This window comes from Poecile atricapillus, chromosome 20 (genome assembly GCF_030490865.1).
Source record: "Poecile atricapillus isolate bPoeAtr1 chromosome 20, bPoeAtr1.hap1, whole genome shotgun sequence".
Classification (NCBI taxonomy): Eukaryota; Metazoa; Chordata; class Aves; order Passeriformes; family Paridae; genus Poecile; species Poecile atricapillus.
The window spans coordinates 5772299-5798437 of NC_081268.1; the positions used below are offsets into that span (position 1 = coordinate 5772299).

A 26139-nucleotide genomic window follows, 5' to 3' on the forward strand; every position below is an offset into this window, starting at 1 on the left:
AAATATTCCAAAAACCAGGCACGTTTCTGTAACTTTGGCTGAGGTGTACAATCCCATTCTGGTGTGCAGGGTTGTGAATAATGTGTGTGTGTCTCTAGCTGAGAGAAAAGCCCCCAGCTCTTGGCCAGCTTCTCCATCACCCCTTGGTCCAGGTCACTGCAAAGCCCATCCAACAGCCAAGAAGATTTGCAGTTTTCCCACTCAGTAGGTGACTATTCATCCAAGTGGGACTTTCATCTGAGAAATAATTTAGAGATTATTTTTGTTTAATACAGTCAAGCTGCTACATTTCTTCAAAAGCATTTCAGTTGTTCTTTGCCAGCAGTAATTAACATCCCTGTCAGTTCAGGACAGATCAGGGCTGTTTCTGACAGGCTGCTGGTCTTTGGTTTTGGGCAATAATGAATAGGAGGGGGTGTTCCTCTGGCTCTGACTTGGATTTATCTTTCACAGAATCAGCACTGCTGACTTTAAATAGAAACAGCACAACTGAAGGGGTGAGGGAGAGCTGGGGGTGTAGAGCTGAGCAAAAAGGGAGCAGAAAATGAAATAAAGTTTTTGTATGGAGTGTTTGTGTCAGAGTTACAACAGAGCAATGGCTCTGCTCCAGGGAACAGGAGCAGCACACAAGAACTGAACTCCTGGAGAACTGAGGGGAGGGAGCAGAAAATCTAATACTGAGGTTTGCTCCATCAGTCCCCACTGCATGAACAGTTCTCTCAGCTCTCCTGTTTTGCAATTGGCAAAGGGACCTGACAAAAAAAAAAAAGGGAAAATTATTTGCAAAGAGAACTGGTAAGAGCTCAGCATTGGCACTGGCTCCCAGAGCTGTGTCTGAGGTGTGCTCAGAAATGCCAGGGCTGCCTCCAGTGGAGCTGGAGGAAAGCAAGGCTGCAGCTGGATCTCAGATGAAATCAGGATGCAGAACTAACCCTCGAGTGCTTGACCCAGAGCAGAGTCAGGGTTTTGCCAGAGCAGCCCCTCCCTGGGGAGGGCAGTTCTTGGTATCTCAGGGAAGGTTTGGAGCTGTTCAGTTGCTCAGGGGAGAGATTTGTTTGTAAGATCCAACTTTGGACAGTTGACTCCAAGCTCCTCAAGAACAAACTGCACATTCCTATTACCCAGCTCTAATTCTGCTTCTTCAAACATTTCAGGCTCCAGCAGAGGCTGCATCCCTCACTCAGGCAGGGAATTCCTGCTGCTCCAGCCCCTCAGGCTGCTTTAGAAACTCGGTTAATTCCCAGTGCCCAGAGCCTGGTGTTCCCTGGGGAACAGGCTGCTGCTGTGTGTAACCAAGGGAGGGAATGAACCAGCAGGGATATTTGGCCATGAAACAGTGACAGGAAACTCTTGTAGAATCCTGGAACAGCTCAATGAAACTTCAGCTCCTTCCCTTGCAAGTTACTTCCAGGATAATAATACTGTCACTGAGTAGCACACCCAGACCCCCTCAGGTGAAATGGGGTTAATGAGAGGTGAAGGGAGGACTGTGAGCAGAGACAGACTGAAGGGGCAGGTGCCCTCTGAATGGGCACAGGATGGTTCAGTGGCCTCAGGCTCCTCTTGCTGCTGCCCAGAAGGATCTGTCCCCACACAGCCTCTAATCAGCAGGAAGTTTGGATTTAATTTTACATTTATTTTTTTTTTATTTTTTCTTCCTTCCCCACCCTGCTCCCTGGAGCTGTCAGCCCCTCTCACCAGGCAAGACAGGCCTTGTTGAATGCACATGTATTTATTGTACCACTTTCAGCACAAGGTCTAACACTGAAGCACAGGAGTGTCATTACAGTCTGTACAGCACCCTCTGGAACACAGACAACATGGACATGCAGCCCTGCAGGCTCTGCAGCAGATCCCTGCAGGGCTGCTGCAGTGGGGAATAAAGACAGCTTGGAACAATGAGGATCTCAACAGTGGCTCATTCTCTGACCTCCCCTAGGATCTGGCTGGGTCTAAACAAGCATCCCATGAACAGGATTGTAAAATTAACATGCTGAATCAATTACAGACAATTTTTAAAGAAGTTGCTTTATGCAACAAACATTTGATCTAAAAAAAAAATAACAAAAAATAACATGAAGGCCACATTTTCTTCTCAAATTCTCCCATCCTACCCCCTTCTATCTCTAAGTCAAGGAGCAGCCTTTCCCTCCCTCCCTCCCTTCTTCCTATTTTTCGTGAGGAGCTCAGGAGGTCTCAGCTCCATGCAGAGTCTGGCACCACTAAGGCCAGACCTGGTGCTGTGGCATCACTCACACCATGAGCATGGAGTTTGGCTCCTCAGGCCCTGGGAGGCAGCTCTGCCTGCTCTGCTTCCATTAAACTGCACTCAGAGGCTTGCAAAGATTAAACTCCTGCCTTGCTGCAAGAACAAAAAACACGTTAGAAAAGCCCTGCTGAGAAAAGTGGGGTTTGGCCTTTTTTTCCCTCATTCCTGTCTCTGGTGCAGTGGTGACAGTAGATCTGGAGCAAATTCACTAAGTGAGCCACTGTACACACAAAGGACATCTGCAATGACCTCAGAACACAGGTGGGGGCTTGTTTGCAGAAAGAGCTTATTCCTAAAAAGCTGCTTCACCATCCTGGGCCCTGCTCAGCCAGGCTCTCCCCAGCCCCAGGTGACCCCTCTGAAGGGGCTCTGGGGCCCTCAGTGTGAACAAAGGGCCCCTCCTCAGCTTCACCCCCCTCAGCTCCTCACCAGCTGAGGGGAGACAGACACAGGCTCGTGGCAGGGTAAGTCTGAGGAAGGCTTTGGGAAGGAGGACTTGCCTTCCAGCTTTGTTGTCCAAAAATGTGCTGAACGTAGGAGCTCAAACACAAGGAGAAAATAAAATTCTGCAGGACCATGAAGGTGTGGCTTTGGGAGTGAAAGGAGAAGGGAATAGTTTCTTTCCAAATTTCTTAGTTGATTGCAACTGAATTTGCAAGAATTTGACAAAGAGCAAAACTAGGAATTTGTGACAACACCACCAGCAAAAAACCACAGGGAGACCTCGTGGCTTTACTCAGACTCAAAAACAGGTTTTTCTGGTTGCAACACTGCCCACTGGAAACATAAATAATGTCTCATTATCTTTACACATTTGAATTAAAAAGAGAAGTGCCAAAAGCAAAACCTGCAAAGGAGCAGAGCTCAGTGCACTGGGGACAAGCTGGGAGTGCTGGATTGGTGTAAGGAAAGGGAGGGGGCTCAGGTCAGGACAACCCTGTGACTGTGGCTGCAGCCTCGGACCACGGCTTCAGCCAGAGGTGAGGTGCAGAGCTTTGTCCCAGTCTCTCCCAGCACCAGCCCGTGCTCAGAGCCACAAAGGAGGAGGAGGAAGGCTGCCTGCCCCGGGAGTGGTGGGGGAGCTGCACACACCTTGAGTCCCAGACAACAGAGGATGTTCGACCCCTCAGGATTCCCAGCCTCCCGTCCCCCACGGAGGTACCTGTGCCGTCCCTGCCCTGCCCCATCAGCACAGATCACACTGCTCGTGTCTCTGCTTCAATCTTCTGCTCCCCGTGGAGGTTCTCCAGTTCCTGCACCTGGGCCACGTTCTGTCTGATGGCAATCTCGGGGCCCCCTCCGTACAGGGTGCTTAAATAAACCCACGTCTCCTCGGAGATCTGCCCGTAGTCAGCACCTGGAAGGAACAACAGCACTGACCACATGCACCAGCAGGGGAAGGTCAGGGCACCACAACACCAGGATTTCATCCCCAAACAGCTCCCCCAACAGTCCCATGCCTGGAGGAGGAGACACCCATGGTCCCTCCACAAAGCCCCTGCAGTGCCACCTCCTGCTGGAAGCACCAGTGTGTTCTCCATTAATCTGTGGTCACAAGCACCACATCTACACATCTTTTAAATCCCTCCAGGGGTGGCGACTCCACCACTGCCCTGGGCAGCCTGTTCCAAACCCTGACAGCCCTTTCCATATAAAAACTTTTCCTAATAGCCAATCTAAACCTTGCCAGGCACAATCTGAGGCTGTTTTAACTTTGGGAGCTGGACCACAACAGATGCTGAGTGAAGACCACATCAAAAGCAATACGAAGTCAAAGCTCCAGCACAAAGGGGAATGGTGGAAGGGGCCTGGGAAGCAGCAAGGCAGGAGCTGGGGATCTGCAGAACCAGTCACAGCAGCCATCTGGTCATGCAGGAGCTGCCACTGGAGAACTGGCTCACTCAGGGCATGGGCTGGGCAGAGAACTGTCATCCTCTGCAACCCATCTCGCTCTGTGACTTCATTATGCACAGCCAAATCCAGTGGAACAGTGTCCTTTAACTTTTAGGAGCATCACAGGCAGCAAGCACCAGCCTTACCCTGCTTGACTTGCACGTGGCCACCTGCTTTTGTGAGGGCAATCTTGGTGTTGTCAATTGGTCCAGGGGGCTCTGCAGGAGAACAAACATGTCAAAAACCATCTGATTTCCTTGCTGCCTCCAGATTCAGATGTTTTTCCTGACTTCTGTCATTTTTGTCCTGCCCTGGAGACTTGCAGGAAGCTGGTGCCTGAACCCTGCCCAGCCTTGTCACCCCAGCCAGAGGCAGTGCTCAGCAAATGGACTCATTTCCATTCCCCATTTCCCCCAACAGCCCCCCAATGTCTGATCCTTACCGTTATCCTTGCCCTTGACAAAGGCCTCCCACTCCCGGAACCACTGCATGCTGATACAGTAGATGACACTTGGAGACTCCTCTGCCTGGAAAGCCTTGTTCAGCTGGGAGGGCAGCAACAGAGATACAGGAAGGACTTAGTCACTCCTGAGATCTTGGGGGGCCCCTTCCATTAACTGTAAGGCAGCCTTGCCATTCTCCAGAAGAACCCCATGTAATTTCTTCCTCACAGCCTGTTCCTGCCCACCAGAGCAGGCACAAGCTAAGGATGGTTTCACACTTTCTGTCTCCACAGCATTCTCATGCCCCAGCTGCCTCTCTGCACTGGGGAACCCCCAGGCCAATCTCCTGGCCATGCTGTAGATCACGTTGTGGATAACAGGCAGGAGTTTTCAGGTCTCCATTTCCCAGCCCTGCCCTTTGCCTTGCTCCCAGTGCTTCCCATGCCAACCTTGATGAAGGTGTCGATTTCGATCCTCCTGCGCTTGGCGAGGGCTTCGATCTCCACTTGGCAAATGGAGCACACGTACAGATGGTTCACTGCAGGGCCACCCCCAAACCTGGGCACAGGGAGAGGAGGGGAATGGAGAACTGCAGCAGAATGGAAACTCTTCCCAGCCCTGCATCCTACAGACAGGCATTTTTATACTACTCCAGACACTGGTGAGGGAGGTGCATCTGCAGCTGAGGGCAGAGCTGCCTTTACTCAGCCACACTTTTGTTCTTCTGGCTTATCTCTTGCTGTCCTCTTGGGACAGGCACTGATACAGCTCATCCTGGCTTAGATCAGGACACTTCACAAATACTGGGAGAAAGAATGGGATGGCCATATTCACCTGTTGTAGAGATATTCCCACACGTTTTGGGGCAGAATCACAACTAGGTCATCAATGTAATGGTATTTATTAGGCGGGATCCCTGTGGAGGAAAGGCAAGTGGAAGAGTTAATCAGGGATCTCATTATTACTGTGTACAACAGACACAAATAAAAAGGCAGATTTTCCTTTCTGAGAACTCTGATTCCAGAATCTGCGTCTTTTGCTAATGGAAGACAGTCATAAGTTCATTAACTGTGGAGGTTTCTCAATCCACAGCCCCAAATTCTAATCAAGTGCTTCATTTCCAGTTTAGAAGAGAGATTTACAAACATTCAGTGCTCCCCAGCTTGGCTGAAGAAACAGCAGCAGAGTCAGATGTGGTATCAGCTCCCTTCTCCAAACAAACCCTGAGGGCCACCCCTGCTGACAGGGTAACACAGATAAACCCTGCCCTATCTGCTTTCTACAGGTTTGTTTTTAAAAACAGAGAACTGAAAACTGTTGTTTCCCAGCACTAAACATCCCCCCAGGCCTCCAACCAGCAGCACAATGGGTAATTGTCTCATCCCTCCCTGAGCAGGCTGGAGTTTCTGCCAAAAAGGATCCCACTGCAGCTTCCCTGTATCAGGATGGCAGCTGGAGCTTTTTCCTGCATTTGTTAATGCACCAGGAAGCATCAAAGGTGCTGCTCCAAGCCTTACCTCCATGGGAGCACAGAAAGGTGTGGTTGGTGATGGGCCCAGGCTCAGCAAAGGTGTTGAATTTATTGAGCCACTCTCGAGAGATGTAGAACTGGAGCAAACTGTGCTCCTTCATGCTGGCCAGGGACACGACCTTCTGACGCTCTCGCACAGCCTCCTCGCTGCTTTTCCTGGAGCACGGAAAGGACAACTGCATTTGGAAATGCATTTCCAGGTGTTCTGTACCCAGAAAGGGGCTGAGGGCACAGCTCACCTGTAGAACAGCACATAGGCTTCTGCATTCTGCACCACAGTCTCGTGGACCTCGGTGACATACTGGTCATCAAACTCGTACCACTGGCCATTGATCACATTCTGGCAGTAGGCAATGTAGTGGCCACCTGGAACAGAAAGCACAGCACTGCTGGGATCTGCAGTGCAGACAGAAGGCAGGCCTGGGATAATGTCAGCAGCACAAACAGGATTAGCTGCTGGCACAGAACAGAGAGAGAAAAAAAAAGGGTAATTCCTGTTCAGGCAAGCTTTGCTGGAGCAGCAGAGCCTGGCACCGTCACCCTGATTTGCCTTCCTTGGAAGAGCCTCTCAGCAAGACTAAACAGTGGGAAAGGGTTTGAGCCAAGCCTGTGGGGAGGCTGAAAGAGCTGCAGGGGATCTGTCAGAAGCTGCTCAGTTCACTTTCCAAAGGGCAGAGGCTGCTCAGGCTGAGAATGGAGGGGGTCTTATGCCACCCTTTGGCCCAGCAGAGCTGTTGGCTATCCTGAGCACACTCCTCCCCTCCTGCTCCTCTCCCACACAAGGACTTACTGCCAGCTGTGCCGTGGTGACAGATGACTGACAGGAGGTCGTAGGTGGTGATCTGGGACACGCACTCCTTGGCGAGGAAAGGTCGCAGATCCAGCCCTTCCAGGGGGAAGGAGACGTGGCTGTTGATCTTGAAGGAATACATCACCTCGTGCCGGAACCGTTTCAAGTGGATGCAAAGGATCTAAAAGACCAAGGACAGAGGACACCAAGGGCAGTTTTGCCATGGGAGCTCTCGGAGCACAGCACATCTCTGTGTGTCTGATCTTTGCAGGAGTTCTTTGCCTGTTTCTCATGAATCCTGCTGACTCATCAGCTTAGACTGAGAAAATCTCTTCTGATCTAAATACAGGACTTTGCCACCAGAAAACCAGCTGGTTCTATTCTACTTCTGGCCTCCTGACCTCCTCAGTAGCTGCTAGAAGAGAATTAGGGAACAAGATGCTTTTACCCACCTCTGGGAGCCGGAGGACTTTGCAGTATTTTACTCCATTCCGCAGCCTGAGGGAGGAAAAGAAACGAGCTCTGAGGACTCTCTACAGCAAAGGCAAAGCTGGGTCTTGCTCACTTTGGAATCCAAGACAAATCCTGAATTCCAGCAGAATTGTCCAGGCAGAGGACACAGGAAAATATCTGACAGCAGTACAGAGAAATAAAATTCCAGAAATAAAACTGCAGACATACAACATAATACAGATAAAGCAAACTTACTTCTTACACCGTTCACAGCTGTACATGTTGTCCCCTGTAGAGAGAGAAGAGAGCCATTATGCAGCTGCTCAGAGCATACAAGGCTACATTTCCAGACAGTGCAGAGAAAGCAGATTAAGAGCCTTTTGGGCAGGCCAGGATGAGAACAAATCAAAACAATTCCCCTCAATAAGTGTAGGCAAGAAAGGGATGCAGTGAATTAGCAGGAAGGATGAGAAAGTGAAGAAACTGAGGAGCCACAGCACCCAACCAACCAACAGCTCTGCCTGCTCCTCACTGAGGACACTCTCACCCAGATTTCCCACCCCTGAGCAGGTAGAAAAGTTCCCTCCTGCTCAGAGATGCTGAGCTGCCAACTTTTGGCACTGCCAGTCTCTAATGATACACCAAGGCAGGATTTCTAGATTTAACCTGCCTTCAGAATGCATATGGAATGCTCCTCCATACTGTCAGATCCCACTGAGAAAACTCACCCTTCAACTCATCTGCTGCAAAAAAGGCAGCAAGGCAATCCTCCAGTGTCACCACAGGACCCCAAAACCAGCTAGGGATACAGGACACCACAAATCTGCAGAGGAAGAGGGGTTAAAAGTTATAAATAAAATAGCTGAATCCTTTGGCACACAAATCCCCAAGTGGATGATAAATTTCATTCTAGCTGTAGGTCCTAAGCTCATCCCACATCCCAGGGGAGCAGGGAAAGCACAACTGCTCTCAGCCGATGTTCTCACTCAAACTGGAAATTATTTGGAAAACTACACCAGGAATTATTTGCTCTGGAGGGCAAGTCTGAGGCAGCAGTGAGGGATGATTGGCTGCACAAGAGCTCTCAAGGTGTGTGAGAGATTTAGAGGAGCAATAACAACTGGTCCATACAAAAAGGCTCAAAGCCCTGTGAGGTACCACATACTGTCCTCCAAGGAATGTCTCCAACTGCCATCCCAATGTTAACACCACTGGTTAGGGGCAGCACTTCCAGCACTGCAGGGCAAATCCTAGAAAACAGGGGTCCTGCAGAGGGAACACACCTCCGGATATACTCCATGATGAAAGCAATCCAGCCTTGTGAGGCATAGTTGTCCCCACATGCCCCTGTCTTGGCTGGCACGTTTTGGTAGATGGCAGAGTGAAGCTTGGCCAAGTCCTCTTTCCCTGGGATTGGGAGTGACAGGTCCTGGAACGTCTCCACGGTTGTAGAAACCTGGAAATATGCAAGAGGAAGAGCTCTGGGTTTCCTGTGTGTGTAATGGAGCTGGCACCTGACCTTCATCACCTTTTATCACTGCTTGCATTTAAGCTAGAAACATTAGGCTAGAAACCTGAGCTGGCAGCAGGAATTAGCCCTGTGGCTAATTATTCTTCCCTGCTGTCAGCACTGACTTCTGTCATGAGTTTTGTAGCACTGGACTCAGTTTTCTAATGTGAATGTGATACTGCTGGGTCAGCTCAGTAACACGGATCAGCAAACACAGAAACACATCTCCTTGGCATGGCAGATTCTCACGCCTCCCCTGCCATCACCTATCACCATGTTAGCAGGCACTGCATCCCACAGGGTTTGGACAGAGCAGCACCATTCCCTGGGAAGAGATCTACAAGCACAAAGCCTGTGCTGGGTGACTGGGAGGGCCCAGGACACTCACTCTGTCGCAGGTGAGGCACTGCACCAAGCTGAGGATGGAGCCATCAAAGATGTCAGAAATCACACTGCGGTAACGGAGCTCTTTCTTCTTTTTCCCAGAAGCCTGCATCTGGGCTGGAAAACAAGGAATGGCCCTCTCAGTCTCACATGTCCACAGAGTCACACAAACATGTAAGAACGTGGGACAAACATTGTCCTGATGTTCAGACCCCATTCCAGGGATATGGTGAGGCAAGTTGTGAAGAGACATGGAGGACTCTGCTGCTGTGCGTGGTACAAGGGAGAGGCAGCCAACTGAACCAACACTAGTGGCTCCCAGGAGGCAGAAACTGTTCTACTGGAACTCCTGTTTCCAGCCTTTTACATGTTTAGAAGCCCAGCCCTGCCACAGACAGTCCCTGGTTTTCTGAAGTCTTGTGACATTTTGCTCCAGGCTTCGCATTTCACTTCCTCTCCCCCCAACCTGCCTGTGTACTTTGTCCTTTTTTTTTCCCCTCTGACATTTACCACGTGTTTCCCAAGTGTCTTGCACTAGAGAGGACTCTCCACAGCAGGGACTGGCCAAATGCAAGGTTTTGTTTAACAACAAACCCTGTCCCCACACACACGTGCAGGCAAACAGAGTGGTTTTCATGCAGCCAGAACATCTGCGGCTGTGCTGACCTCAGCCAAGGGGCTGAAGAAAGAATGTCCTCATGGAGCAGCTGGAGGGACAGTGGTACAAGCACAAGCCATTGTGTTTGCACACTATGCAGCATTGAGGGATTTTGACTTGCAGTTTGCTCTGGGATGAAGGGACCAGTTAGATAACAACATAAGCCAGGCTCCATTCTGCAGCCTGACAGCGCTTCCAGCACTGCAGGGACATCTGCAGCCCTAATTCCTGTGAGCCCAAGATGTCCAAGGAAGCTCTGTCAGTAACAGCATCTTACAGTTCTCTGGCCCACATGCCATGAAATTCAAGTCTGGCAGACAAATGTTTACGTATCTCCACACTCCCCTAAAAGGGACAGAGCCTGTGCCTGGGACTTCAGAGCCATTCAATTAATGACAAACACAGCACACAGACACAAACATGGATCATTTCAGGCTCCAGTATCAGAACACTCTAGAACATTACTGTGTTCTAGAGCCTGACTTTATCTGCAGGTTTACTATAGTCTTTGCCAAATACAATTTTGGAACACACTGATGTCCAGGGGAGCCAGCACTTCTTATATCTGTTAATCAAGAATCATGACGGATTCATTCTCTCCCCTCCTCTACATACTTCCCCCTTTGCCTCCCAGCAATCCCTTTTTGCAATACCTTTCTTGAGTATGTAGGAAGGTCCAAGCCTGGCAGGACTGGAGCGGGGAGGACTGCTGGAGAGCTTGGAGTGCATTTCATGATGGACTGGACTGCAAGGGCGCGAGGAGCAGCGCACATAGGCATCATTGTCAGGTTCTGTTTGGGAAAATGGGGAAGGAAAAGGGCACTGGTGAAAAACCCAGTTATGAAAGGCAACTCCACTGTAATCTGTGTCAGCCTAGCTCAGTGTTCCAGCACAGAATCTTTCCCAAAGGCACAGTTCAGTGTCCATTAACTGTTCTGCTTGCACAGGCTGACAGACACAGCTCCCTCAGTTGCGGGTGAGAGTGCATACGGAGCTGTACCTAACAGCTAATAATTACATACTAAAAAACCCCAAAAAACAACCTGCCATTTTTTCACACTTATGATTAATTAGTTTTTGCAGCTTGCTCCTGTAGCCCTAATCCACACAGACAGCATTGCTGCCTTCAGTGCCAGCTGGCAGAGTAAGACTCTTACATAAAGAAGCGTTGAAAGATCGGGTATGTTCAGCTTGAGGTGACTCCACACTGCTGCTCTTTTCTTTTTTTCTGAGACACAGAAATGCTCAAACTGTGCCTCTCCCTTTTCTCTCCCTAAAGTCCACAGTCCAACATTAGCAAATACCTTCTGCCATGACTTCTCCACAGTTAATATTTCCCCAGGCCAGCGTATCAAATAGAGACATAGACATACCAAACCTTTTTTCTTAAAAAGCATCAATACAGTGTTTGCAGGCTTGGCAGAGGCAGCTGTCACTGCTGTGCCTTTACTCAGCTCACAGCCTGGCTAAGCACCTCTCTGTCTCACCAAGTACACTTCCTTACAGAAGCAACTGTGCACAAAGGCAGGGACTGAGGAAAACCTTGGATGCAAAATCTTTTGAAACACAGAGAAGGAACAGGCACATTATGTGTTTGCCACTGCACTACACCACAGTGCCTGTGGAGGATGGTAACATATCTTCCTGGAAATATCCCCACTGGAAGAGGGGTATACCTGGTGTCCTACATGGGCTGGCAGGACAGGGAGCTGGCAGCATCTCAGGTGAGGCTCTGCCATCAACTGACATCATTGTAGTATCAACATCAGCATCCTCATCCACCTGCTCTGAGTTGCTGCGCCGATGGCCGCAGGAGAACTTTCTGTCCTTCATCCTCTCTTTCTCTGAGATCCCTCTCCCTGCTTCATCCTGGATCAGCAGCTCTGTCTCTGCCAGGGAGCTGCTGCCCATGCTCCCTGAGGTCCGACTCTGGCCCTCTCCTTCACCCCTGTCACTGCTGGAGTCACAGGAGAGGAACTCATCCTCTGAAGGGCTTCTGTCACCCTCCCGCTTGTCCTCCTGGTCACTGGTGTCCAAATCCCTCGTTTCTGCAACAATGGGTTCCTTCAATTCTTCATGGAGCTGATCCATCAGGCATCGCAGGAACTCCTGGGTGTCCTGAAAAACAGGATTTCATGTCAGTATCCAGCCAGAAGTGGGGCAAATGAGAGGGGCAAAAGAGGAGATTGCTCCATTCACAGCTGATTCCAAGAGTGCCCACAAAGGTGAGCCTGCTCTGTGGCACACAACAGAGCCAGCTAAAGCAGGGCCATGCACCAAAGGACCTGTCTGTTACAGAAATGCTTTAACTCCTACATAATTAAAGGCCTAATTTTTTTTTATCAGAATTATCTTCAGCTGAAAGACTTTGAAAAGCCAGAGAACAGCTGTAGAAGGCAAACCATGAGTGCATTTATCAGGGGTTTGCCACAGATAATAGGGAAAAAGCAAGGAGAAACCAGATGAAAACAGCAGGCCCTGGAGAACAGACTCCTACCCACAAACATCTTAGGAACACTGACTTCTGCTCATGGCAAGCCACCTCTTAGAGAGGGCAGATTAAAATCTTTAATAAACAGGGAGAGGAAACAGAAACCCAAAGCTATACAGTCTAGGTGCAAGCTCCTACATTCATAATACATGGTAAAGGAGCTGATACATTGGCTTCAAAGGAGCTGATGGAAAGCAACCTGGTATTTTGACAACTGCAGGAAGTTAATTACTACGTTTCAGTTGTTTTATGAAGTTTGGCTTTCAGCCTGTCCTGCCTACCTTTCAAATTCATCTCCTCAGATCAGAGTTTTCCAATCCAACGTATTTCACATCAAAGACAAATAGAGGAGTTCTTTCATTAATCATTATTTTTATTCTTTGTTTTGATTTCTTGTCACTATCACAGTTTTGATGCATTGTCACTTCTCTAGTAAATTTTCTAACCATAGTTCACTGTTTACATTTTGTTATAAAGAACAAAGAGAAGAGCCATGCTGATAAAGACTTCAAAGGAAAAGGATACTTCCTTTAAATAAGACTTAGTTTTGCTGTAATTCCCCAAAAAAAGAATATAGAACATTCATATCTTTGACTTTTTAGTGCAGATTTATCCAGGTTCCTCAGCTCTGACATGAATAAATAATACCAAACTCCTATAGAGCAGATATCAATAGAGCTGTTTATAAAGGATTTGACCACCATAATTTCAGAAGTGAGCAAGATGACATGAGAAAATGAACTGATTTGGTACCAATAAGCCAGAAGCAAGCCTGGAAAAGACTCCAGGTCTCCCAAATCCCACCCAAATGCTCTATCAGATCACTGACATTGACACAGAAAGGCCATGACCCCCGAGATCAAGCTCTTTTTTCTGAACACAAGCACCACCACTGCAAGAATTAAATTCCCACCACCTTTAGAATAATGGCATGGGTTTTTCAGGCCTCACCTGCTGTGCATAGCCTCGAAACATGGGATTGACAAGCTTGATTCCATGGGATAGACTGCTTGGAACAACATAACTCGGGCTGTTTAGACATGGAAAAAAGAAAAAGTCAGTTTGCTTATCAGGCCTGGAGCCAGTTTGTCTAACAGGCCATAACAGAGGGTGTGATGTGCAGTTAAAGAGGACAAAAGATAATTATGCACCTGCAAAGCTTGGGCAGAGATTTCTGCATGAGCTGGGTGACAAACACACCAAGAGACAGTGTGGAAAGTAGAAAATTCTTTCCAGAGCAGAGTTTAGCAATTAGTTACTTTGTCTGACTTTCCAGCACCTTGTCTGTCTCAAAATCTAGCCAGGCTGACCACCCAGTAAATGAGGTAAATCTAATCAATGTTAAAATGACATGATATTTCTTCAAAGCCAGCCTCCTCCTCCACAAAGACACAGTTCACCTTGCTCCATATCTTACTTATTCCTTGTTAATAATGAACTTGAGGCAAACATGCAATGCCATTTAAATTCCTGTTTTGATGGGGTTTAATTTATTGCACAGAGAAGACATCTTTAGATTTACACAGAGTTACATAATTTTGCACTGTCCTTTGAACTGGTCTAGAATTTGCACCAATAGCAAACATTTCCCAAAATGTCACCTGCATTTTCTACTCCATTCAGTAAAAATCTCTGAATCACTTTTTCTATCCAAATCATCAATTGCCCGGCTAATCAAGAGAAGTGCAATTTAAGTGCTGGTCACTGAAGTCCATGTAAAATACTTGGAGAGAGCCCCAGGTATTCCCCTACTCCATCATTTTTTCTTCACTGCCAACAGGGGAACTATATTTTTAAAAAACTCTTCCTTTTTAAAACTGTAAATTAGAAATAACTTCTTTTCACGGACATCAATGTGCCCATTTCATCACCAGCAGGACATGGGACTTCCTGGGTCTCAGGGAATCCTCACATCCCCATCCATACAGAGGGGGAAATCACAGCCTCAGACAATGCACTTGTCCCTGAGGATCAGATTTCCTCTCTGCTGGTGCCAGACCTCAGAACTAACACACCTCTGAAGCCTGGCCAGGTTAGATCAGGGGTCACCACGCACCGTTTCTTGTGCCAAACCTCAGACACCAATTTCTGGTAACTTTTGCACAGAGCAGGTTTCTTATCCGTACGGACCAGTCCACCACATTCCAGGAAAAACTGTGTGAGAGGTGGGCTACAACAGAAGGAAGAAGAGAAGAATTCAGCCCACAGAAATTTCTCCTCTGTTTCTATTTATTTATCAAAACTTCATGCAGGCCTTATCAAAAGCGTGCTTAAGGTACTGATTTTAAACCAAAGGAAGAAGTGATTCTAGATACAGATGTGACTCCTCACTTGGATCAGATGAAAAAGGCTGATCTGAACCTGTTCTCAGTACAGAAAAGATCCTGGAATTAATTTTCATCAGGATAGCTGGAGAATATTTTAGGATAGAGGTTATTAGAATAATATCAGTGAGGAGAATAAAGAGATGTGATGTGCCATTACTGGGATAAATAATATCTGTTACATCAGAAATGATGAAGTTTTACTTCAAACATTCATCTAAATGTGAGTCTTGTACATAGCTACGAGCTGGACTGTCCCTCAATTTCCTACTGTAAAACCTCTGTTGCCCTAAAAAAGCACTATTTTTTTCTGTCCCCAGCCTGGCTAATCTCTCTTTGCAAGACTCATGAAGGTTTCTGATCAGAGATGACATTTTTGGTATTTAGTGAAGCCAGTTAAGACAACACTGAAAGCCCTAATGCCTACCAGTTTGACAGAGCCTGAAGTGCTGCATTCATGTAGCAGGAGTTCCCAAGATTTTTCATTCCAGTAAGGCCTAAAGCACAAACAAGAGAGGGATGAATCATTTTACAGATGTGGTGCTTCCTATATTCCTCCCCAGGGAGAGGGAATCCAGCCCTTTCTAGGCAGTCTCCACATTCTGCTGCCAGGAACCCTCTCAGTGCAAGTCCTACAGACTGCAGAGTTGCCCTGCCAGCGCTATCATCAACTCAGTGCAAAGTTACCTCTTGGTTTCAAATCATCATCCTCTGATTCAGATTCACCTTCATCAGCCACTGCAATTGGAACAGCTTTCAGAGGATGAGCAGGCAAAGGAGAATCCTAGATTAAAGACAGAGAAATAAGTACCAGTCACAGGCCTGCTTTGAAAGATATTATCTTACATAAATCAAGCCAGCCTTCAAGAAAAGTAGAAGGAGAAGGAAGAACAGGTTGTACTGTCCATCCTTCTCACTGAGGCAGCAGGGAGTGGAAATAGTGCCATTACTGCCTCCAGCACACATGATAAGAGACATCATGAGTGAGCAGCAGTGTCAAAAGTACATGGTGTTTCCGGTCTGACAGCTGAAATTTCCATGGGCCATGCATTGGAAATGAAAATGTGACAGACAGGTACTTCTCACATGCAGATAACCCACTGCAAAGGTTAAAAATAAAGTCAGAATGGATATTCAAGTCACAGAATCACAGCATCATAGAATGATTTGGGTTGGAAGAGACCGCAAAGATCATATAGTTCCCACCCCTAAGTCATTCATCTTTTTGCTGGGAGACTCTAAGTCAGGGCTATTGGTCCTCTGGCTACAAGCAGCCACTTTCAGTGAAGGTATCCCCATCACAGCAAATGCTGTACCACGGCAGAAATCACTTGGCTAATTTTACACCAGGTGAACAAAGCCTTGCCAAGCATTGAGGCCTGCCCTGTGTGACACAGACCCACCAGCTCAGGGAACTTGATGGGGGGTGAGGGCGGCTGAGCTGCCAGGCGCTGCTCCAGGAACACCTCCTTCTCACAGGCATAGCACCACACACGGAACGTGGTCAGGTTCACTGTCAGGTTGTGCTTCTTGGCCTGGAAATTAAAAATGAAACAACAGATCTCCTCTGGCAGCTGGCTTGAGCTGCAGCACAGAACTACCAGAATATGGGAAAATCCAATTCTGTCTGTTTAAATGTAGGGAACAGAGAAAAACTCACCTGTGCATGAAGTGTGCTGTGGTCAGCAAAGGACTCCCCACAGCCAACGTAAGGACAACCAATCTACAGGGGAAAGAGCCAAAGCACAATGGGCTTTAACATCAAGTTAGACTCCTTAGAGAACAGTGACAACAGCAGCAGCAACTTTAGGATTATCTTGCCAGTTTTCTAACCTGTTTTTTATTCAGGGCCCAGAACAAGATGGAAATTTAGAAGTGACTTAAGAAAGAAAACCTGGAACCAAGTTTGCACCGAGGAAAAGTTTCTGTTCCAAGGCCATTGCTCCAACAGGGATCTCACCTGAGCAGCCTCAAGCCTAGGCATTCCAGGGTAAAAATAAACAGTCCCTGCCTGCCTGCATGTCCCATGGCATTCTCTCCCTCCTCACTTCCAAGGTGTCTCCCTGCAGCTCCTCCACAGGTGCCAGCAGAGGCAACACCCAGCCAACAACCACCACTAGGGAATTTATTCATTCCTACTGGGAATAGCAAGGACAATCCCCTACAAGGAGTGAACTGTTACATCTTGTCAGATTGTGACAGTGTCACCCTTTCACCTAGAGAGTCTCCTCCTTGGAATCCATCAAAAAACACAGTGTAGTTCTACTGTGAACCCCTTTGTTCCCCACCCTTTTTTCAGTATAAATGCTACTCGAGTGAAACCACCACATCATGCACACAAACAAGCCATTTTTACCTGAAGACAAGCCCAGAGGTTTGGTCCCACAGCTCCACAAGACTGGCAAGTTCCCTGCATATTCATGAGAAAAGAAGGTTTATTTGCTTGGTTGGTTTTAAAGTAACCAAATCCTTGAAGAGTGAGAAAATTCTTTATGAAACAGCCCAACATTCAGCTCACAGTATTTCATTTCTAAACACCACAATTCCAATCAAATACACAACTGAACCGCTTTAGCTAAGTGACACATTCAAGCAGGACAGAATGACTATGATAAATTTGTGGGGTCACAAAGGGTGATTTTATGTGGGTACATCAGTTGGGGAAGGAGAGTTTCTCTCTGGAGATAGGCAGTGTTTTCTTCAAAAGCAATCATGCAAAATCATGCACAACGGCTAAAAGGGAAAGGACTGTGAGCCACAACCCAGTACCTTGGATTTGAGCAGCAGATCATCCCTGGTCACCTCTCCTATGGAATCCAGGTGAGGACACATGTCCCTTGTATCCCCCATTTTCACCAACACTCATGTGAGGAGGGTTTCCTAGTACAAAAAAGGATGGCTCCTTTCAGTACATGTCAGATTTGCTCTCATGACTGTAACAAGATATCTGGGCATGTTTTGCATATTAGAGTTCCATATCTATCTTTAAGGTTCAGAGACTGAAACAAATCGAAACCCTGAGCCCCAAAAGCTGGCACAGTCTGTCCCCACTGCTGAGTGGCTGCATTGTGGTACTACAGGGAAGGCACAAAGCCATGGGGAGGAGAGTGAAACAAATAAAGCTAATGGTCCATATCATGGAATGTGCCTTCAGAAATGCTGGGAGGCACTTGGCACACAGGCACAGCTTCAGCTGCAAAGATACAAATCTAATTAGCTCATTTGCACGACACTCTGATGAAAAGTGAAAGGTGGTGCAGCCTATGACACTGGTACTTAGCCTGTGGTGTCTGTGAGTTCCATGCACCCCACTGTGCTGATCTGAACCTAACATTTCGTTGTTACACTACTTCATCAAACATTAAAATTATGATTGGTTCTAAATGAAGCTGGGCAAGAGGGAAATAGACTTAAATGAACTGTAACACTGATAAGCAGGCTTCAGTCTCTGAGGAATTTACCATTTCATGGGTAGATTTTTAACAGTATAAGCCACATAACTTGAAGTCTCTACAAAGCATAACAACACACTGTTCCACCCAGCTCATACATCCAAGCACCACAAGAACAGATGATTTCATAGCTTATGAACACAATAAACACTTTCATGGTGGTCCATGGATATGTAAAAGACTTTAAACACGTCTCAGTAACATGCAGCCAGTAAGAAAAAATGAAAAGAGTTTGTGCTTCTTAAGCCTGGTTTAAATAACCTTGCTCATGGCTGTTATAAAAAATAGAAAAGAAGATAAGTGATATTAATAGCACAGACAAGGATCCAAAATATTACAGTTGGCTGGAAATGAAGCAGATGTGAAGAGCTCACATCATTGCAACAAAGAAGTGGAAAAATCTGATGAACTTGATGTTAAGGACCCCAGCAGCAGCATGGTTGCTATACTCTGGGTTTTTTTCACATTTTGAGGACATTTGAAACATTCTCAGTGTTACATGGTCTGAATCACTGACAGAAGGGAGAAAAGAAAAAAATAATTATAAACGAGTAGGCCATATCAGTAACACTTATCCTGAGAGTGGAAAAGCTTGCCTAGCACCTTGTCTTGGCAGAAGATAAATCTCAAGGATAATTTTACATTTTCCCAGCACTCTTTAGAACTGAATAAACTGATGGGAGGAGCAAAGGGAGAAGAAATTATATGTGCATGGTAGAAGACACCGCAGGGGTGCTGACCTGGATCTCATAACCCGTGAAGAGAAGCTTAACAAACAACAGAGCAATTTCATACAGCTTCACAGAGAAGTAATACAGCACCATGTAACACATGTTGATTTAAAAGACAAATGACAAGAGCACAATAGCTTTGGCTAACACATAAAACTGGGACATTTCAGGCTCTGAGTTCCTTCACCAAAACAGACCCCTTTCTCCAAATGCATCAGCTCGTCCAATTAAAAAAAATAAATATCAATGCTACATTTGCTATGTCACCATCCTTGATTTCTTATCTCTCTCCCAGATGTTCCCCAGAAAATCTAATTAACAAAATACTATTTGAAAATTTATTTCAGACCCTGTATCTTCACCAGTTTAAGCTAACTGGGAACTGGTTTTGAAGCACACTTTGTTAAGAAGACTTCTGGAGGTGAATGATTTCAGTGCATTTCATGGGACCACCCCTCTCCTCAAAATTAAAACCATGCCTTTAGACTTTCCAGTTCTGGGGTGCTGATCTTCCTACACAAGGCTTCCCTTTCTGAACAATGCAGGGAAAACCTCATTTTTGCCTCTCAGCCCTGACCACACACACCCGAAAAAAGGTTCACGACTGTTCAGAAGGAAATATTCAACTTCTGCCTTCCCACAACTCTGCCTGGCACACACAGCTCTAATTCTGCTCAGGAAACCAGAAATTTCATAAAAGCAGTTCCAGAGAGCTGAACTGTGCTTGTCAAAATGTACTGTGTATGATGGGAAAAGAAGTTACCCTAAAACAAGTCCTTCAGCCTGTCTTTCTCAAGCACCACTGAGGGAGAACAGTACACGAGCATGTCAGAACAATTCCTCTGTAACTGCAACCTACTTTCAGTCGCTTCAACTGCTGCCAAACCCAACCTCTCTGCCTTCTACAGGAACACATTTCTAGCTCTTCGTTGGTTGTTTTTTTTCCTTAAAACAACTGTGTGTTTTGGTACGAAAGCTAGAGCCAGCTGTCAAGAGTTTCAGATCCATGCAGGCTGACATTCTTCAGAGCAACTGCATAAATAAAAGAAATCTTTGCTCTGTTCATCTGCAAAACAACTACCAGGTCTGGTCTTGCATAACCTACCAAGAACAAGAAGTATCTGCAGTTGTGCGCTGAGACATTTTATACTTGAGGTACTGAAGAAATAAATATTAAGCAAAGTGCCCTAATGACAAGGCAGAAGCAGAGAGCAGGTGCTCCTGGCTCACAGCTGCACCAGGTATGGGAAAAGCAGGTTCATGTGCAACACGCAAAGGAGAGCAGGTCTGAACACTGATTTATTATGGAAGGTCACAACACAACGACTCACCTAGAGATTTAGCTTTCAGGCAAAAAACACCTGCGGGAAATCCCCCCTTGCTCGCTATGTCACTCCTCAAGCGCAGCAGACCCCCAAAATTCAAGTCCTCTCCCGACAGACGCTATAGCTGCCGGACACGAGCGAGGATGAACAGAAATGGCCTAAAGCCGCACGGTGCCGCTCCCGGGGTGGGCACCAGGCCCTGGGGGTGCAGGGCTGCCCCAGCGCCGGGGCACGGCAGGATCCGGGCCGGAGCGCCCGAGCCGCCGCTGCTGCATCATCCCCGGCGCGGCCCGGCCGCCCTCCCTCCGCACAGCCCCGCGGCCACGGCCCCGCCGCCCCGGCCCGAGGCCCTCGCTCACCTGCGGGATGCCCGGGGCGTCGCCGCCCCCGCCCCAGGCCGGGCCGCCGGGAAGGGCCGCGGGCCCCGAGCAGAGCGGGGAAGCAGCGGAGGAGCGGCGGGTGCCGCGCAGGCCGGGGGAGGAGCGGGGGCCGGGCCCGGCGGGGCGGGGCGGGGAGGGAGCGAGCGGAGGAGGCGGTGGTGGCACTGACCCCGTGGGCTCCCTGAGCAGTCGGGGCTCTGCTCCCAGGGCGGCTGCTGGAGCGGCGAACCCCGGCTCGTTCGGCCGGGGACCCAGCAGTGCGGCTCGGTGCCTCGGTCAGCGGGGAGCAGCTGAGTGAAGGAGCCACGTCCCGCTCCAAGGGCTGGGCTGTAAACCCGGGTGTGGGACCGATGCTCCCCACGGCGCTTTCTCTCCACGGCCTCCCTGACAGGCACCGGCCACCGGCGGAGGCTGCGCTGCCGGGACTGCGAGAAATGGAACTGCCCTCGTGACATACACGAGATCTTCTCAGAAAAGACAGTGCGTGGCCCGGCGGGGCGGGGGGGGGCTCGAGGGCTCCCAGCCCCGTCAGGGAGGGCACGGAGCGCTCCCGGCCCCGCTCGCCGGGACAGCGGCTCTCGCCCGGCCGAGGTGCGGGCAGAGGGGCGGTGCCGCCCGGCTTCGTCGCGGGGTTGTGGCGTCATCGCCGCGCGCCGCAGCAGCGGGAGGGAAGCGGCGCTGTGGTGGCCGCGGCGCCGCCGCCGGAGCGATGCCGGGCCAGAAGTCCTTCCGCCGGCGCAGGGAGGACGAGGAGGAGGAGGAGGAGGACGAGCAGCTCGCCGAGGAGGTCAGGTGGGTCGGGCGCCGGTGGGGAGCCCGGTCGGGCCCAGCGGGAAGCCCAACCGCAGCCGGTCCTGCGGCGGTCGGGGGTGGGGACGGGACGGGACGGGACTCGGGGTCTGGTTTAGTCCAGCAGTGCAGTGTCCGGGTGTCACGACATCGTGCCACGTCATATCGTCACCTACTGCTGTGCTGTGAGCCGTGACGTCACGTCAGAGCGCCGTGTTGAACAACCGTGTTGTGGCGTGACGTCACAGCGGCACGTGATCCCAGAAGTTACGGATTCCTCACAGTTTGGAGAGAAGCACTTGAAATTTCAATTCACCATCAACTTTCTTCAGACTCACTCATGCCTGGATGTATTTTGGCTCGTCCTTCCCAAATTGGCTTCTTTTTCATGCCTTTCAGTGTTTGGTGCTGCCTTCCTGAGCTGAGTGATAGCATCAGAAAGGAACAAATCCAGCAGGTGTCTTGCTTTTAGTTTCTTTCTGATTGCTCTAATGCGTGGAATTGCTTAATTAAATAGAAAATACCAATTTAACTTGAAACTTAAAAAACGGACGATGATATGCAGAGGTTTAGGGCAAATTTGAATAGAAAATTCTATGTTAACTGCAGAAAATAAAATGAGTTAATTAAAACCAAAGCATCAAGTACTAAGTCAAATGTATTTTTTTCTTTAGGTTAAAACTTGAGGAAGCCAAAGAAGTTCAGAGCCTCAGAAAGCGGCCCAATGGGGTGAGGTAAGGGATGTGGCACTGGCAGGGGAAATTGTGTTTTGCCCAGGGGTGTGATGTGACAGTCAATTTCTCCTTTGTCATCTGCCTTCTTCCTGTACAAACCGTTATGTTAGACACTGCCAAAATGATAATCCTGACAGAAGAGTTTCTTCTTTAAAGCCTGAGGATGGAAAAGACAGGGAGACTTAGAGAAGATAAAGCAATGCAGTATTGTTGGTACAGTGTTTCCTTCTGCTGAATTTTATCTTTCTTTATTTGCCTGACCAGTGCTGTAGCTCTGCTGGTGGGAGAGAAGTTGCAAGAAGAAGCCACACTTGTGGTAAGTGCTGGGTAATTCCATCACCTCAGGGCTCAGATGTGATGGTGTGAGAACACTGTGTGAGTCCAGCCTGGGGCAGGACTGGTGTCACAGCTCAATTCCTAAAAATGTTTCCTGTGGTTTTATCCAGATTTGAAAGACTAGCATTAAACTACAGGGAAGCTTCAGGATTTGTTTCATTTCTTGTTTTACAGGATGACCCATTTAAGATAAAATCTGGGGGAATGGTGGACATGAAGAAGCTGAAAGAAAGAGGCAAGGACAGGTAAGTGCATGTGAGATCTGAAAATCTCTCCCTAGACTAGAATTTAATGACAACTGGTAATTAATTAACCAGAGGTTGTGTCACTTACAAGACAGTGACACATTTAAAGATGTTTCATATAATGCAGTTTGGTCACTTTTCTTTAACTTGTTAAATTACTTTTTAAAAACCCACCACACACACCTCTTCCAAAAAACCCCCCCCAAAAAAACCCCACCAAAACCTGTAAACATTGTGATTTCCACTTAGGATTAATGAAGAAGAAGATCTGAACTTGGGAACTTCGTTCTCAGCAGAAACCAACAGGCGGGATGAGGATGCAGACATGTGAGTTGTGCTGTGTTGTGTCTCTGGTATTGAATCAGACTGGGTGGCCCCTCACCGTTTATTTTTTTATGTCATGGATTCTGAATAGTCTCAGGACATCTTCCCAGTTCTCCCTGAAAGTTTCTCTTGCCCTTTCACTTCCCACGTGCCAGACTTGAGAAGGCTTTTTCATGGATAAAGCTAGAAGGTGGCAACCAGACAGCTTGGCACTAAATCCCAGTGGGAGCCTTCCCTGCAGGCTGTTGAAGACTTTGGAGGATCTGACTGTTTCTTGGACAATTAATTCTTGCTACTAATATTAGCTTAGTGCTTTTGGAGAGATGATTCTTTCCTCTCTCCTAGCTGTTGGGACAGGAATGCAGTTGTGCTCCAGCAGTGCTGGAACAGAGTACAGGGACAGAATTAAATATCCTGTCCCTTGTGTGCTGCTGTTTAGGATGAAGTACATTGAGACTGAGCTGAAGAAGAGAAAGGGAATTGTGGAGAATGAGGAGCAGAAGGTGAAGCTTAAGAATGCTGAGGACTCCCTGTATGAGCTGCCAGAGAACATCCGTGTCTCCTCTGCCAAGAAGACTGAGGAGATGTTGTCCAACCAGATGCTGAGCGGCATTCCTGAAGTGGACCTGGGAATCGAGTATGTGTTTCACAGATCTGTGTGTGCCAGCCAGGAGTGACAGGATGAGCAGCTGTTGGCTGGCAGTGCAGTGCAATGCCTGGATTACACAACCGCAGTTGGGGATGGTGTGGGATTCAGCCTTCTTCTGGACTGGGGTGGTAATTAGCACAGCACATCCTGCACAGCCCAGGGGCTCTGTGAAGCTCCATCCTGTGACTTCTGGGAAAAGGCACTTCTGTGACCTGACCCCAGCAGCTTTCTGCAGGGCCCCTTTGTGTCCTGCACTGAAGCGATGCACCAAGATAGGAGCTTCCATTTTGCCTTTGAAACAAAATGTCTCTTTCCATAGCACTGCTTCCTCTCTCAAACACTTCATCAGATGCCACAGCAGTGCTGTTACTGTCCTCCAAATCCATGCACTTAGTACTTCTATGCCTGCTACCCTTTGTATTTATTTTTTTGTTGTTGTTTTCTAGTGCAAAAATAAAAAACATCATCTCAACTGAAGAGGCCAAGGCCAAGCTTCTGGCAGAGCAGCAGAACAAAAAGAAAGACAGTGAAACTTCCTTTGTTCCCACCAACATGGCTGTTAATTATGTCCAGCACAACAGATGTAAGTCTTGAATGTCTCTTCTGACCCAGTTGGGACCAAGAAATTAGTCCATGTATCAGCATGTCCAATTGCTTTTCCTGGGATGCTCAGATAGACCCTATCTGGCCTGGTCTTTTTCTTCTGCCCATCAGTAAGGAGAGAGACATATTTCTCTTGGCTGGGCTTTCTGAGCTCCTAGCTACCACTGCCTCATAAATTTCAAGATGTTTTCTTTAAGTGGTGCCTTGTGTGCTGGAAATGATGGTATATGATGGAGGGCCTCTAGTTTGTATGCTGCCAGGGCAGACAGGTGGCCAGGCAAACACAGACCTTATTGAACAGGAGATGGGAATTCATTTCAGTGTGATCCTCTGATGCTGCAGACATCTAAAGAAAAGGCAGCCTCCTACTGTGTCCTTCCATGCTTACAGGGCTGATGGGAATCAGGTTGGTGTTCTGATGGAAGTTAAGAGTGTTTGGGCCACTTGAAATAATGCTGTTGAAATTTGCTCTGCCCATCTTGCCTAATAAGCCATAGAAACCAGTTCCAAGCAGGGTGGTTCTGAGTTTCTTGTTTCTGGTAAAGATCCCTTATAACAAAGGTCATAGAAATTTATCCATGTGGATAAGAGTACTCTAGATAATATTCCTTACCTGATGTTTTCTTTCTTGCAGTTTATCATGAGGAGCTGAATGCACCAGTGCGAAGGAACAAGGAGGAGCCAAAACCCCGTCCACTGAGGGTGGGGGACACGGAGAGGCCAGAACCTGAGCGTAAGTTCCACATCTGAATGGTTGTAAGGGGGAAATGAAACTCTTCAGGGGTCTTGTACAGAGGAAAGATCAGTCTCTGCTTTCCTCCTCCTCCCTGAGTGCCCTGAAGTAACGGGAGTAGAGCAATCCAAGTCCAAGAGAGCCGGCTGTTGCACTACTAGATCACACCTGAAACTCTGGATGGAGGATGTCTGTGGAGATGCTCAGGGTGGAGTGATGAAGGTCACAACTGAAGTGTTGCCAAAGCTATCTTACAAGGGTTTGGTGGAATAGCAAAGGGTGTAAGGCAATAACCTCACATGGTGAGGGGCTGTCTGAGGGAGGTGGCAGAATTTCAGGAAATGTCTCCTTTGAAAGGACAGGGATATAAAATTTCTTTCTCTTTCTTTTGAAGGGTCTCCTCCAAATCGCAAACGTTCCCTCAATGAAAAAGCCACAGATGATTATCACTATGAGAAGTTCAAGAAGATGAACAGGCGATACTGATGAATGTGGACTGAAGCCTTTGGAGTTGTTCCTATTTTCCACCAATAAAGAATTTTGTGTCAGTGACCTGCGATGGATGTTGGGAAGACTCACTACCTTCAGATGCTGATGTTACCTGCAAAGCTTTTCCTGTGTGATCTTGTAGTGAATCAGTTTGCAGGTGATTGTGAACTCTTTGGTTGGTGTAACTTTGTATATAAATATGTACTTATAAATGAAATTTTATAATGGAAAATGAGCTTTCTTGGTTGGCAGTTTTTAGTGAGAAAACAAATTGGCTTTTATAGATTTTTCTTTTCACCATCTTATTACTAAAAAAATGAGATCCTTTAAAAGCAGCAATGCTGTTTACTTTGTAAATGTAAAGCAAAACTTGGGAGCTTGTCTTCTTGTCCACATGTCTTCTCCAGAAGTGCAGTGTGGGTACTTGTAGTGAAGATTTGTAGCTTGAAAATAGTAAAAGTGTTTTTTAAGTGATCATAGCATTTTTTTCTTCTGAATTCATGTCAATGGGTTTTTCTTGGTTTGTGGGTTTTGGTAGTGCTGATGGCCGGGTTGTCCCATTGCTCATAAGTGACAGCTCCATGGTGGGGAGGGACAACCTCA

General features: G+C 47.7%; 2 protein-coding genes across 3 annotated transcripts; one reads left to right on the forward strand and one right to left on the reverse strand.

The window, feature by feature from the left end:
- Window positions 1–1713: 1713 nt before the first annotated feature.
- On the reverse strand, window positions 1714–20745 carry USP20 (ubiquitin specific peptidase 20). Of its 2 annotated transcripts, XM_058853734.1 has the most exons (25): window positions 20614–20742; window positions 20261–20378; window positions 17516–17626; window positions 17103–17156; window positions 16407–16469; window positions 16150–16281; window positions 15434–15530; window positions 15174–15243; window positions 14479–14592; window positions 13374–13452; window positions 11608–12049; window positions 10585–10722; window positions 9278–9390; window positions 8663–8835; window positions 8108–8202; window positions 7635–7668; window positions 7379–7424; window positions 6927–7107; window positions 6376–6502; window positions 6123–6292; window positions 5440–5521; window positions 5055–5163; window positions 4605–4707; window positions 4309–4380; window positions 1714–3626 (listed from the first exon to the last, which is right to left on the reverse strand). In XM_058853734.1, exons 3-25 carry the CDS (start codon window positions 17594–17596, stop codon window positions 3466–3468), a joined length of 2736 nt encoding a protein of 911 aa, XP_058709717.1. In that variant the 5' UTR covers window positions 17597–17626; window positions 20261–20378; window positions 20614–20742; the 3' UTR covers window positions 1714–3465. The 2 variants fall into 2 exon arrangements, with proteins under 2 accessions (XP_058709717.1, XP_058709718.1); XM_058853735.1 differs by lacking the exon at window positions 20261–20378 and having other exon boundaries at window positions 20614–20745.
- A 63-nt stretch (window positions 20746–20808) lies between these two features.
- C20H9orf78 (chromosome 20 C9orf78 homolog) lies at window positions 20809–26010 on the forward strand. The gene is made up of 9 exons (XM_058853755.1): window positions 20809–21426; window positions 22098–22157; window positions 22422–22473; window positions 22668–22738; window positions 22988–23065; window positions 23502–23699; window positions 24158–24294; window positions 24949–25047; window positions 25442–26010. The coding sequence occupies exons 1-9, from the start codon at window positions 21344–21346 to the stop codon at window positions 25531–25533; spliced, it is 870 nt and encodes a 289-aa protein (XP_058709738.1). The 5' UTR covers window positions 20809–21343; the 3' UTR covers window positions 25534–26010.
- Window positions 26011–26139: the final 129 nt, after the last annotated feature.